General features: G+C 50.8%; 1 protein-coding gene and 1 pseudogene across 5 annotated transcripts in view; one reads left to right on the top strand and one right to left on the bottom strand.

The window, feature by feature from the left end:
- The window catches only part of CDH23 (cadherin related 23), a 391288-nt gene that overhangs the window by 339827 nt on the left and 37581 nt on the right, over window positions 1-13880 (bottom strand). For all 5 annotated transcript variants that reach the window (XM_039872055.1, XM_039872057.1, XM_039872056.1 and 2 more), the window contains exons 2-3: window positions 12862-12933; window positions 7351-7428 (exon numbers count right to left, since the gene is read on the bottom strand). In XM_039872055.1, coding sequence (XP_039727989.1) covers window positions 7351-7428; window positions 12862-12928 — 145 coding nt within the window. In that variant the 5' untranslated portion in view covers window positions 12929-12933. The remainder of the gene's footprint in view (window positions 1-7350; window positions 7429-12861; window positions 12934-13880) is intronic.
- Window positions 5264-5382, top strand: LOC120609878 (uncharacterized; annotated as a pseudogene).

Genomic DNA, 13880 nt, shown 5'->3' with positions numbered 1-13880 from the left:
CAGCCGTCTTGCCATCCCTGAGTGTTTGCTGCCCACACAGCCCTCCATTCACATCGGCCTCCCACTCTGTGCTCCGTGGGGGCCACCCTTGTGGGGGCCACCCCCGTGGGGAGCTTTCCAGGGGCACAGCTTCTCTGTCTGCTGAGACCACTGACATGAGGTCAGCCTGCCTGAAAATTGCTCTCCCTGGGTCCAGACGAAACAGCTGGGCATTGATGGAGTTTGCAGAGAAATTAATCAGCACCAACTGGCAGCAGTGCCAGGCGGTGCCAGGTGCTGCCTGGACCCGATCCATCCTAATGAATCCCAGCTCCTTCCTTAATGGGTCCTGACAAGACTAATTTAGTCCTGTAGGTGATTAGCATGGGCATTAACACTTGAATTGTGGCTGAAAACGCTTTGGGGGAACTGGAGAATCTGCCTGGGGAAGGTGGCTCCATGTGCACCAATCTCAAGTGACATACAAAGGGACAGGGGAACGAGGGGAGGGGAATTGGCAAGACTTTCACCATCCACACATCCTTTCATTCTTTCATTCATCCCTCTACTCATTCGACCAGCATCTGTTGAGACCACTTTGTACGGGGCACTGTGCTTTGCATGGAGCACAGAGGACACGCAGGCTCAACTGGCTCAGCTGTAAAATAGGGATGACACCTCTCTCTGACAGTCACTGTGAGATCTACAGGAAGTCATGCATTTAAAAGGCTTAACCGAGGCCCCAGCAGGAGGCTGGCAGTCAATAAATACTCGCTAATATTATCACTCACAATCCTATATTATACATAAATGCAAAATTATAATTAATTGTAATGTCGATATTAATAAAAGTAATAAGTAAAAATGAACAGCCAATGGGGAGTTACACACAAATAGCAAGATAGAAATCTCTGAGAGCTTTCTAGAGGTGAATACAAAGCAGACAGAAGGTAGGTGTGGGGAAGGCAGGTGATGTCTAAGCTAAACCCTGAATGATGAGTAGGAATTCACCACACAGGGAAGGGGAAAGGGCTCCCCTGGCAAGGGGACAGCACAGGCGAAGGCGCAGTGGTCAGACAGCATGAGGTTCTGGGGTGTTAGGCGGGTCACCGTGGCTGGAAAGCAAGGTAGTAGTAGGTGACAGGCTGTGATAGAGTTCTTACTCCTTCCATTAAGCAGTTGGAAGGCTTTGGTCTGGGGGTCTTTAGAATTGGGATAGGAGGAGTGACCTCAGTGTCCAGGCCCAAGGGACACCATTCCCTCCAAGACCTGAGGTGTGAGAATCGGTGGCCGCTGAGGTAGTGGACCAGATGCCCTCCGCCCCTCTCAGAGCCCCTCAGTCAGCGTAGTGCCTCCAAGCCAGACTGCATGCTGTTGCTTCTGTGTTCCTCCCTGGGAGCCAGCCAGACCCCACAAATATGCCACATACCACCCTGATAGGCAGCTGCAGTGATAAAAACATGACACCTGGCATGGTGCAGGCTTCACCATTCACAAGCACAGGCATGTACAGTGTCTGTGCCATTTGGGGGATAAGCTCACCTGGGCCCATTCTCTGGACAGCCATCCTTGTTGTCACCACACACTGTTCCTGACACATTTTTTGGAGGGAACTGTCTGGCCTGAGACTCCAGGAGGGGTGGTAAGTAGGCATGGAGCCAGCCCTAGCCCCCATCCTGAAGATCCCCCTCGTGCTCACGAACGACAGACTTCACTCCTTCTCCAAGGCCCTCCAAACCACAGATGCCAGCCAAGCACAGGGATGGGCCCTGGGGACACAGAGATGGCCTTAGCCACCTGGAAGCATTCACAGAGCAACAGAGGAGACAGACAAACAACTGAGTAACAACAGCACCCCAACTGGGATGAACAGAGGGAAGAAAGCAAAGGAAACAGCACTTGAACCCTGCCTGGGGAAACTTGGAGTGGTAGCATCTGACCTGACTTGACTGACCAACACAGGCTCTTCACACCCCAGGTGGCAGGAGCAGCACCTACAAAGGCTGAAAGGTCAGGAAGGAGACCAGTGTGGCTGGAGTGGAGCGCTTTGGGGAGAGGGGAGGGAATGAGGTGTGAGAGGGAGCAGGACCTGGACTGCAAACAGCTTTCATGCCCTTTAAGAATGCTGGTTGTTCTGAGAGGGGTGGGCAGGCTGGAGTAGACCTCATGTCAGGCTCTGTCCCAGGTCGAAAAGGACCACTTGATCAGTTAGCTGCTAAGGTGAGAAGAGGCTGCCTCATGGAGACCACAGGGATCATTAGGAAGCTGCTGGGATAACCCAAGCTTGGACCTTCGGGGTAGGAATGGAAGGGGCAGGAAGTGAGAAGATTCTAGAAACAGTTTGACGATAGAGCTAAGGATATCCAGAAGAACTGGATGTAGGGTGAGGGAGAAAGGGAAGAGTCAGGGACAACCCCAAACTTCTGTTCTGAGCGACTGGAAGGACAGAGTTGCAACTGAGATGGAAAAGGCTGCAGGGGTGGCAGGCGTTTTTAGGAATAGGATCTGGAGTTCAGCTTTAGACTCTGGGGTTGAGAGCCCCTCAGACATGCAGGAGGATATGTTTAGTAGGGAGGTGGATACACAAGGCTGGAATCTCCTCTGAGAGGAGGCCCAGGCGGAAGGTTGTCAGCATACAGATAGTATCCAAAACCCTGAGACTACAATAGGTCACGTGGGAGTGAGAACATGAACAAGAGACACAGGAGCCAGGCCCAGGGCCCTCCAATGCTGAGAGGTGCAGGAGATGTGGAGGAACCAGCCAAGGAGACTGAGAAGGAACAGCCAGGAAGGTGATGCCCTGGAGGAGAGAAAGATCGGCTGCCAAAAGGCCACAGGTCGGAGAACTAACCATCGAACTTAGCTACATGGGGGTCATTGGTGATCTTGACGTGAGTGGTATTGGTGGAGTGTTTGGAATGGATTCAGGAGATGACCTGGAAACAGCACCCTTGCAGTATCTTTCATCCTAAAGGTGCCATGCAGCCACTCACTGCTGACAGCCAGGGCCAAGGTGAGGGCAATGCCAACCATCCAGACCAGATATTGAGTCCTTGACCTGCCCTTGCTCCATCCCGCCCATGCCAGGCTCCGCTGCCAACAACCGATGTGCATGTCTGGAGCAAGATGCACAGGTACAAGGGGGAACAATACGAGGGGGCCCTGAGTGTTAACAGGCTGGGGAAGGGGACAGGCTACAGGTGACTTCATTTTGCTGCTGTCTTCTCAGCTGGAAGGTGGTCTTCAAAAAAAAAAAAGAATAAAAAAAAACTATCACGCAGAGGGAATTGGAACCTGAGGTGTACCTGGAGATAGTAATAGAGCACGCAGCCTCTGCAAGGGGTTCCAGATGGCCGTGCAGGGGTGCCCTCCAATTCCACCCCTGGGCACAGGGCCGCTGGCCCACCAAGGGGAACTGAAGCAAAAGCATAAAAAATGGAAAGGCTCAGATGATTTGGGGTAGATGAACGTCTCACTCTTTAACCAAGGAAAGCACAATCGCGGAAACTACATACTGATGATGGAGCCTGTAGCCAAACTCTATCTCCAACTCTTGAAAGGAATCTTAAAAATGAAATAATTAAAATGCTTAGGACACTGCCTTGAGGACTCCAAAGCACTGTTGTTATAATAATATATGCTATACATACATAGTGTATAGCATAGCGCATGTTCTATTATTATTATTCTGTAAGGCTCCAGTGCTTAATGGGTAGGAGTGCCAGAGAGACAGATTTTATATTAACATTTGGTAGAATTTTTCATTCCTAGATTTATCCCACAGCACAGAAGTGAGCTGCCTTGTAAGATGATGACTCCCCATCATTGGGCATATATCCAAGCAGAAGGAGATAACCAACCCCAGATCTGGAAGTGTAGTCTGCCAACAGCACTGACCTCCTCCACTGAAGAGCTGACACTTTCTAACTGGGTTGGACGATGCCTCTTGCCATTGGTATCTACCACCCCACTGGACCCAGCTCACCCATGTACTTGTCTGTCCCACTTCCCCCTCCCCCTGCCCCCGCAAACCCGTGGTTGGCAGAACAGATTATCCAGCCATCCCTAGGCCACACACAGCCTCTCTTTTCAATAAATAACAAAACTTTCCAGATATGGAGGCTTTGGAGTTAATGATATCATACGTAAATATTCCAACAATCCAGAGAGGGGGCTACCTCATTCCCATTTTGCAGACTGGAACACTGAGAGCACAGAGTTAATGAGAACCAAGACTCAAAGTGAAGTCTCTAGGCCACCCCATTCCACACAGCAGACAAAGGGCCGGTACCCTGGACAAGCTGTTTCAACTCTCATTCTCATCTTGGCCATAGCTTATCAGAGGCCTGCACCCTGTCATGTCTACTGGAGTCCACATCCACCCTCTGAATGGCCCAGGGTCATCCATGTAGGTGACAGCACTCAGTGGAGATCTCCAGGCTTATCTCATCTGAGGGCCCAGAGACAACTGTGGCCAGCTAGGCTGCCCAAGCCAAAGTCCATTGGGTCCATCTTTTCAATGTCCTCTCATTGACGAGATAGGAAAGTAGAGGCCCAGAGATGGGCAGTGCTATGGCCAAGGTCACACAGCAAGGGACAAAAACCAGGCTCATGACTTTTAGGCCAGAGCTGTGCTGCCCTCCTCCTGATGCAAAACGAAGCGAGCAGGCCAGGAGGGTGCTGAGCCAGCTCAGACCCAGTCCCTGCCCAGAGAGAGATGAGCAGAGCTCTTTTCCAGCTCACTGAGCCCTCTCTCACTGCTACAGCCCTCTAGAGCCAGTGATCAATCCCCACTGCACAGGCGGACGCCCCCGCTACGACTGCCAAGTGCAGCCTTAACGGGTCTGAGTCCTGGGACTTGCTCCTGGAGGCGATCACTGCCAGTATTTGCAAGACGATCAAGAGCCAGAGACAAAGGTAGCTGAAGCAGGGCCTGTGGGAGGGCTCATTGGGGGGCTTCCAGCCTAAGGCTTGTCACTATTAGCACTGGCCAAGCAATGTCTACCCCACTCCACTTATCACCTTCACTGCACCACAGGCCTCTGAGCAGGGCAATGCATGTCACTGCTGGGGTGACAGGCCGGCACCACTCACCTGACAGGGGCCTTCACCTCCCTCAGCCAGCCACTCTGGTCAGTTAGTGGCTAGCCACACCTCTGCCTCAATGGCCACCTGTCTCATGTATATTCTCTCCACCATAAAATGATCTCCAAGATGATAAGGTTAAAACAGACACTTGGGAAAATCGTCCACAGGGAATAGTGTGTGTAAGAATGGGAAGGGAGTCTACGGCCATGCTACCCTGAACAAGCCCGATCTCGTCTGATCTCGGAAGATAAGCAGGGTCTGGCTTGGTTAGTACTTGGATGGGAGACTACCTAGGAAGACCAGGTGCTATAGGCATAAAGAATAAAAAATAAAGGATTGTAAACTGACAAGGTCCTTGTAATCTAGAAGTCAACCAGGGTGCCTCCCAAGTTAAAAAAAAAAAAGCGAAAAAAAAAATGGAAGGGACTCTGGACTATGTAAAACCTCTTCTGCTGCCTCCTCTGTCTCTGCCCCCCTGGGATGACCCCTCCTCATTTGATCCCCCACTGGGACACAACCAGATATCAATCTCAGCCCCTATTACCCACGACACCAATTTCTTTATTGCTCTGTTTAATTCCTCTCTGGGTCCACCGCACCTAGGACTGGTCTGGAGCAAGCACTACATCTGTCTGATAAACTGATGAATGAATCAAAAAAAGGAGAGCCCCTAATAGTGACAAACGTTGCTAGCATTCATTCAGTTACCGTTACACATTTTCTAGGTGTCTACCCTGCTGGCTCCATGCTAGCCCCATGCCAAGTCTGAGTGTGGGGAAGAACCATGAATGAATCCAGGAGCCCATAAACATCCCCCAGTCAAGGTCCCCAAGGGCCTTGCAGTTATCCTCTCTACCCTACCGCCCCTCCGCCCCCCACCGCTGAAGGTAAGCTAAGCCTCTGGAAGAACATTCCAGAGAGGCAGGAATGTTCTTCCTTCCTAGATGGCCCTTCAGACATGCAGATCCCCAAACCCCAATCCCCAAATCCAGCCTCCCAATGCTGATCTGTGGGGGCTGCTAGTCACCAAAAGAGTGGCCTCTCTCTCAACACGATCCCTAGTTATAAAACACTACTACTGGGCCATGGGGACAATGCCCGCTGCAGTCAGAAGCACACCTACTGTGCCCAGCACCCACCTGCAAACAGGCTTCCACCAGGAAGAACAGAAGGAAAGACCTCTTCAAGGGCTGAGCGCATGACCCCACAAACAGCAGAGGAGAGTCTGGGTCCTGCCTAAAGCTCCCCTCTTCAAGCAGAGCTTTTCCTTGAAGTATTTTGCATCTATACTACCACTTACCTACATTTGGTTTTATATAAAAGATTTTTAAATTATCTGTTAGTTAAATATCTTAATACCCCTCCCCTCTCCAAGCCATCCCACTCATTTCTAAATACAAGCGAAGCTCCAGAAAGATGAACCATGCCGACCTCTGATGTATGCTGCTTCTGGCACACAGCCCCGCTCTCATACCCATACAGCAGGCAGACTGGAGTTTATGAAGCCCCAGATTACAGGCACTTTCCCTAAATGACACAGACAAGATGAAGACAGAGGAGTGAGTGTTGATGGAGGTGGGCGCGACCTTTCCAGGCACTGTTGTTTGCATGCATGCTCACAGGAACAAATGCCTTCCCATGAGCACAGCTGCAAGACAGTTCCTTCAATTCAACCCCCATTTCCTGAGAGGCTTCTGGGTCCCTAGAGCTGAGCTAAGGCCATGGGGCTATGTAAGATCTCCAGTTACAGGTGTAGGAGTCAGGCCCTCAGAAGGGGCCTCTGAAGACAGACCTAAGTGATGAGACAACAGGTTGGGAGGTGAGATGTAAACACCAGGATGCTTATGATCCTGGTTAATTTTTTTCTAATGACAAAAACAGGCATACTCAATGCAAAAAAACTCACTAATCACAGAAAAGTACAAAAGGCTACAAAACAAACTCTATAACAGCTTCCATCTTCAAATTTTCACAAGGAAGAGGAACAAACCAATTCGTAAGACAAAACTCACACAAAAGTGAAAGTCAAGCAACTCGGGATCAATGTGATAAACTCTGAAACAGAATCCCCCTCTGCTGAAATGAGGCACCATGGGAAGTACTGAGTGCCTCGCCCCCGGAGTCGACCAAGCAAAAGCCATATGAACATCCATCGGGAATGCCATGGAAGAGCTTCCAATAATGGGTGGAAGATGGTCTCAGACTCTAAGATCCCCTTCACTTGTGAGAAAGGACCCCAACCCATGCCGCCCAACCTGCTCACTAGCCCTCGGGCCAACTTACCCACAGGCGTGTCCTCACTGATCAGCAGGTATGTGTCAAAGAAGTGATTGGTGAAGAAGGGCAGTCGGTTCACCTGGCCTGGAAGTCAGAAGACAGGAGTGTCAGTCAACTACCCTTATGCCAGCTTCATGCATTCTGCAAGGAGACACAGAGTTGGAGCTTCAGTGGGCACTGAACATGTGTACCGTGCCATAGCCACCCTCTTCAAGGAAAGTAGGGAATAATGCCAGCAGACAGGCAGACTACTGTCAGGTCATATGGTCAGCAAGGCCACCAGCCACATGTGGCTATTGAGCCTTGGTCCATACCGAGATGCACTGAAGTGTAAAATACATACCAGATTTCAAAGACTTTATACAAAAAAAGTGAGTGTAGAATACCTTATTCATCTTTTATGTTGATTATGTATTGAAATGATAATATTGTGGATATATTGGGTTAAGTAAAATATATTATTAAAATCAAATTTCACCTCATATTCTTTTCTAATGCAGCTCCCAGAAAATTTTAAATCACACACGTGGCTTGAATTGTATTTCTGCAGTGTGAGTGCAGCAAGGACAGGGCTATCTGCTTTGATGACCACTACAACCCCGGTGCCCATGAAAGGGCTTGTCACCTAGAAGCCCTTCAATAAATAATAAAATAATAATAATAATAATAATAATAATAATAGCCATCTATGGAACCCTTCCCTGTACCAGCCACTTATACCATCTCCATCAATCCTCACGCTACAGCGGGTGCTATCATATCCCGATTTTATTATTGAAGAAAACGAGGCTTAGAGGGGATAAGTAGGAACTTGCCCAGGGTCATGCAGCTAGTAAGCGACAGGCCATATGAGAACTCTGGGCGGTTAAGCCTATACTACTCAGTGACACCTCAGAGTGGGGGCCAGGTCAGGAAGGGGTCAGGGGATATCCACATGGGCTGAGAAATTTCACACCTAAAAAGAGCCCCCCATACCATGAGTCCCCCATGAAAACTCCCTGAGGCTGGCTTCACCTGTCCTACAAGCCCCCGTCTAGTGGCCTTCTCTAGTGTGACATAGTAAGAAATATATTTGGTGTTTGTCCCCACTCCTGGTACAGAGTTCCAAAAACCTTTGGGATTTCTGGAGTGATAGGAGCATCTTTTGTTATTCATAAGGAGTCCCTTTTGACCGCACCTGAGTTTAAGCCAATGGGGTGACTTAGGGTGAGGTCTCTAGAGAGGCTCAGGATGGGGCTGGTCACCAGAAAGGCCAGGGGAACACATGCAGGTGCTGAGGGGCTGGTGCACCTGGAGAGGGCATGAAAGCTCCTCATCCGCCCTCGCCCCCATGCCTCGCTCTATGCATCTCTTCCCTCTGGGGTTCCTAAGGTATATTTTTTATACTAAACCAGTAATAGTGTTTCCCTAAGTCCTTCGAGTTGTTCTAGCTAAATGAACCTGAGGAAGGGTTTTGGGAACCCCCAATTTATAGCCAGTCGGTCAGAAGCACAGGTGGCCTGGGACTTGCAACTGGCCTCTGAAGTGGGTCAGTTTTGTGGGACAGAACCCTTAAACCTGTGGAATCTAACTTCAAGTAGTTAGTGTCAGAATTGAACTGTTGGACACCCAGTTGGTGTCTGGAGATTCTGGGAACTGGTTGCTGGTGTTGGAAAACACCCCAGAAGTAAGCAGGCGAGGGTACTTCTCCCTCAACCCCTGGTTCTTCTCACATGGGGCTGACACTGTGCAGCACTTGCCATAAGCAGCTCCTGTTGGGTTGTCCAGGGGCCCTGAATGTGGGCAGGGGTGCAGCCCACCCTTCCCTCATCTCTGCTGACCTGGGGCTTCCTGAGATCTCAAGCCAGGCTCAAGAACACTGAGGCCAGCTCCTAGATGGTGTGAAGGCTGGAGTCAAGGGGGCACTTCCCCTCCTGCCCGAAATGCCTACTAGTGGGAACTGGGCAGAACTAATAGCATCTTTTCCTTCTCTCCTTAATTAGGTCAGGCAGCCAGGATGATGGCATTTCTGGTTTCTCAAACTTTCTGGACTCTCACTTCCTGGCCAGGACTACTGGTCCTTCTGCCTTCACTTGCCAAATTCCTATTACTTCTTCAAGTTTCATCTTAGATATCTCCTTTTCCAGGAAGCCCTCCCTGACCACCTCAACTATGTGAATACACTCACACATACCCACCCACCCTCTCCTATCAGGAATTCACAGCCTCTCACATGTACCATAGCCTCAAAAAGAGGCTGGCAGTCAAGGGTCTCATCTTTGTTTGGAACCTACCTCCCTGTGCCTCTTTCCCATGTCTCAATTTACTCATGTGTAAAAGAGCAATAATAGGACTTACATCATGCCTGTCCTAAGGATTAAATGAGATTACATACATAAAGCGCTTAGCGTCGTGCCTGGGTACACAGCAAGCACTTGATAAATGGTAGCTATTATTAATATTGGTATTAATAACAGTGCTGACTAGTCGGCCAGAGGGGAATGCCTTTTTCCCTGCTGGGGACCTGGGGCTGAGCGGAGACTCAGGGGGCCAAGAATTCAGCAGCAGGCTTGGGATGGTGGAGGAGGGAAATAAGCAGGAAAAGAACTGCCTGCAGCAGCACCGTTCGTTTTTAAATTTCATTTTACAGGACCTGCCAATAATCAGCTGCTGAGAGCTCTGCACGGGCAGCTGGGCAGAACATCAGGGATGTGCATCGCCTGCCACATACCAAGCAGGACCGATGTTGTCAGAACAGGCCTGCCACCCTCAGAGGCCCAGTGGATGGTCTTGGGCAGCCAGTGTGGCACTTGGGGAATGGGAGGGGGCTGACAGGAGGGGGTGTAAAAAGGAGTGTGCTAGGTTACTTGTTTTTTTTAAAAACCACTTTTAAGGCATGAAGGATATATTCTCTGGAGACAAAATCATTGCCTTGGGAGCTCTGAAGCCTCCAGTGAAGCAGGAATGTGAGTGGATGTACATGCTGACGCCAGGGAGGGAAGCTGGGCAACCCCACATGAGGGGACCCTCACACTCGGTGCCGGGAGACTGCCTCTACGACCCAGCAGGATGCTCACTGGCCAGGCCAGACAAGGATGGGGCAAGGCAGGCCAGCTTAAGCCTTTGCCGCTTACCCTCCCAACAAGCCCACAGGTGAGGAATGAGAAATGCCAGGGAGTGTATTGAGGCCAGAGAACAAAAGAGTAGGAAGTTTCGGAGAGAGAAGATGACAGGCTGACAAGGGAGGTTGACATCTAGGGGTAACTTGTCCCTAAGCCTGACCCATCTCTGGCTGCAAGGGATGGGATAAGAAATCAGCAGGGGTAGTGAGTCAGCTAGAAACAAAGTGGGGAGAGGCAGTGTGGCATGGTCTGCGAGACAAGGCAAGGAAGGGCTCAGGGTCAGTGGCAGGTGTTGAAAGGACACAGTGGGAAGATGGTGCTCTTCAGTCCCTAAGGTCAGCCACCGGCTCACCTTACCAAAAAAACAACATTGGCTGTCTCAGATGGGGACCGGGAAGAGGGGCTGTGCCTAGAATGAGAAAGGGAGGAACCCTCGCACATACAGGCAAAGCAGGCTAGCCTACAGCCAGACTGGTTTTGCCATAGAATTGCTGGGTGGCCTCAGGCAGCTTACTTAACTTCTCTGTTTTCTGTGCACCATTTTGCTCCCCTCAGAGAAAGATACAGCTGATAATAAAAGAGGTAACACTTATTTAGCACCTAATATGTGCCAGGCATTATTCCAAGTGCCCGAGATACATATTAACTCATCTGATCATTTTGACTGTGGGAAGAGCAAAGTCCTATTGTCCTTGCTATTTTAGAGGGAATGAATTTGAAGCACAGAGAAGCTAAGAATCTTGTCCAAGGGAACCTCTTGGAGAAGTGGGGTGGGAACCCAAGAGTCCTGGGTCTATGCTGCTCCTTCCTGCCCACTTTGGATGCATCTGGAGAGCTCAAGGGGCACTGCCACCTCTACTGGAGAAGGCAGGCAAGCACTCAGCACCTGTTTTATTTTTACATATGTATTTCTTTTTAATGGGGGGGGGGAGAACATCAGTGTCCAAGGTCACAGAGTACCTGAGGAAGCTGAGGAAAGTGCCCTGACTGTCACTGTCCAGCAAACCCAGAGGGTCCGAGTTGGTCTCAGATGCTCCCCACTCAGGCCTCCCTGAAGGGAGCATGTATAGTGACAAAAGCCCCCATGGAGGATCAGAGACCTGAATCAAGGCCCAGATGGGCCCTGCTGTGAATGACCTTGGGCCATCTAGTTCTCCAGGCATCAGTTTCTCCTCTGCAAAGTGGGCCGGGAATTGAGAGAGGGTCTGAGAGCCTTTCTGGCTCTGTCCCTGAGAGTCGTTGTGACCATGCCATAATCTTGGGCTCCCTGGATGGGAGTAAGCTCTCCATCACAGGAACATTCCAGCAGAGATCCCTCCAAGCATGGAGGCCAGGAGAGGAGAACTTCAAGGGACTCCCAGGCAGCAGGATGCCAGCATCACTCCTACAAGCACAAGGCTGTGACTTCCTCCAGAGGCTCCCCAGGTCCCTGGAGTGGGAGAAAGAGCTGGCCCCGCTCAGGAATGTGTTTGCCTGTGTCGCCAGGCACCCCATGCCCACAGCTCTTCCCTAGGGACACCCTGGCCCCAGGGAACACAGTACCAGCTGTGCCTGCTGTCCTGGCCTTCAGCTCAGACCAAAGCTGCTTTGTTCCTGCTGTCCAGGAGAGGCACACGCCCAGGCCTTTCCTGGTCTCTGCTGTGGGAACTAGAGCTGGTACTGACCGGGCTGCTGCAAGGACCAGGGGAAGGAGGCTTAGTCCTCCCTTCAGAGAGAAAAGGCTCCTCACTGCCACACCTTTGCTCAGGCTGCTCCCTCCTGCAGGGTTCTCTTCTTCCAACTTCCCTACTTAAAACTACCTTTTAGTCTTCAAAGCCCAGATTAAATGTCTCCCTCCTGGCTGGGTGTCTCCTGTCCCTGCAGGTCCAATTAATCTTTCCTTCTGACAGGCTTCTCTGGAGCTATGTTTATCCTTTATTACTATTCTCTTTACCCCGTATCAGAGTAAATTCTAGCTGTGTCTTTCTCGCCTGCTAGATTCTCAACTCCTTAAGAATGAGTCATTTCTTCCACACCCCCAGAGTTGGGCACAGGAGACACACAGTAGGTGCTCAAAAGACAGCTACAAAACTGAACAGAACTTTGGCCAGTCTTGCATCTGGGAAGAACAATGGGTTCATGACCACAGATGCCTCCTTCCCTTAGAGCTCAAGTATTTCTCAAGGCTCCTCCCACCCCTTCCCAGGGCCCAGGCCCTGGGGATGGGTATTTTCAGCCTTGCGAGTGCTGCAGAAGCAACCAAAGCCCAGAGAGGAAAGTGTGTACCCAGTTACACAGCAAGATGGGGTCTCCAGAGTCCTGGAGCAGCCCCCTCCCAACTCCTGCCCCAGAGTACAAACCCCAATGGCCAGCTGGCCCACACACCCTCCAGCCACTGGCCTCCTATGCTGGCTGTGGGGAAGACCGTTGAACTTACCCCAGCATCCAGAGATCAGCACAAAAAGCCAGATCACATGGCAGCTGGTGGTGACGTGGCACCTCATGGCTCCTGGGGATATAAAGAAGAAGAGGGTGAGATAAAGCCTCTTATTGGTGGGAAGCCTGCTCTTTAAAGCCCTCCAGCACCTCCCACCCCTGTAGCTTCAGGGAGAAGGGATAAGAGGGAGTCAACTCAAATGAAGGCAGGGACATGGGGAAGAAGAGAGGGTCTATGTCATTGATTTTATCATCGTCCAGTTCTGGTATAACGCAGCAGCCTGAGGGTAACTTTGTAGGGGCTGGCTGCTCAGCCCCGTAGGGAAAGCTCAGCAGCAGACACAAGTATGGGATAACCACATATTCTGAACTCAGTGGGTGGTAGGAGGGGCTGCTGCCTCCATCCTCCAGGATGCATTACCTGTGAGTAATGGAGCCTGATTAGTCTGGGGACAGGGTTAAGAGATGGGTACTGAGCAGGAAGACAGGGGTCTAAGAGTGGGCTTGGCAGGACCACTACCCCGCCTGCCCTAGTCTAAGTGCCTGACAAGGATGTTTTTTCCTGTTTTTTTTTTTTTTTAAACATCCACCAAATTATCCCAAAACATTATTAGCTATGAAAGGAGGCAGCAAGTCACAGTATCCAAAAAGGCACAGAGAGGGGAGTGGACTTGCTCACAGCAAGTCTGTGGAAAGCTGGAGCTGAAATTTTAGAGGCTCAGAGCAAAGTTCCAGAGAGATCTGGAGCCCAAGTACCAGTGGATTAGCAAGGCAAGATCCCAGCTCTAAGGGTGGTGGGGAGGGAGGCTGCTCACTCCCATCCTGGAGGTCGCATACCCGGCCCTATTACAGCAGGGCCATGGTCCTCTGGCTCCTCCTTATCCCTGAAGTGGCAGGCCTCCCTGAAGACAAGGCGACACTAGGAAGGGCCCACGCTCCTCAGCTGGGACTCCCTGCCTCCCACTGAACTGTCAGCCCTATTAGTGCAGGTACACGGCCCACTCACCTCCATATCCCTAC

The sequence above is a fragment of the Pteropus medius genome, unplaced genomic scaffold, assembly GCF_902729225.1.
Source record: "Pteropus medius unplaced genomic scaffold, Ma_sr-lr_union100, whole genome shotgun sequence".
Lineage (NCBI taxonomy): Eukaryota > Metazoa > Chordata > Mammalia > Chiroptera > Pteropodidae > Pteropus > Pteropus medius.
Note: the sequence above shows the minus strand (reverse complement) of the source record. Positions and strands in the feature narration are given on the sequence as shown.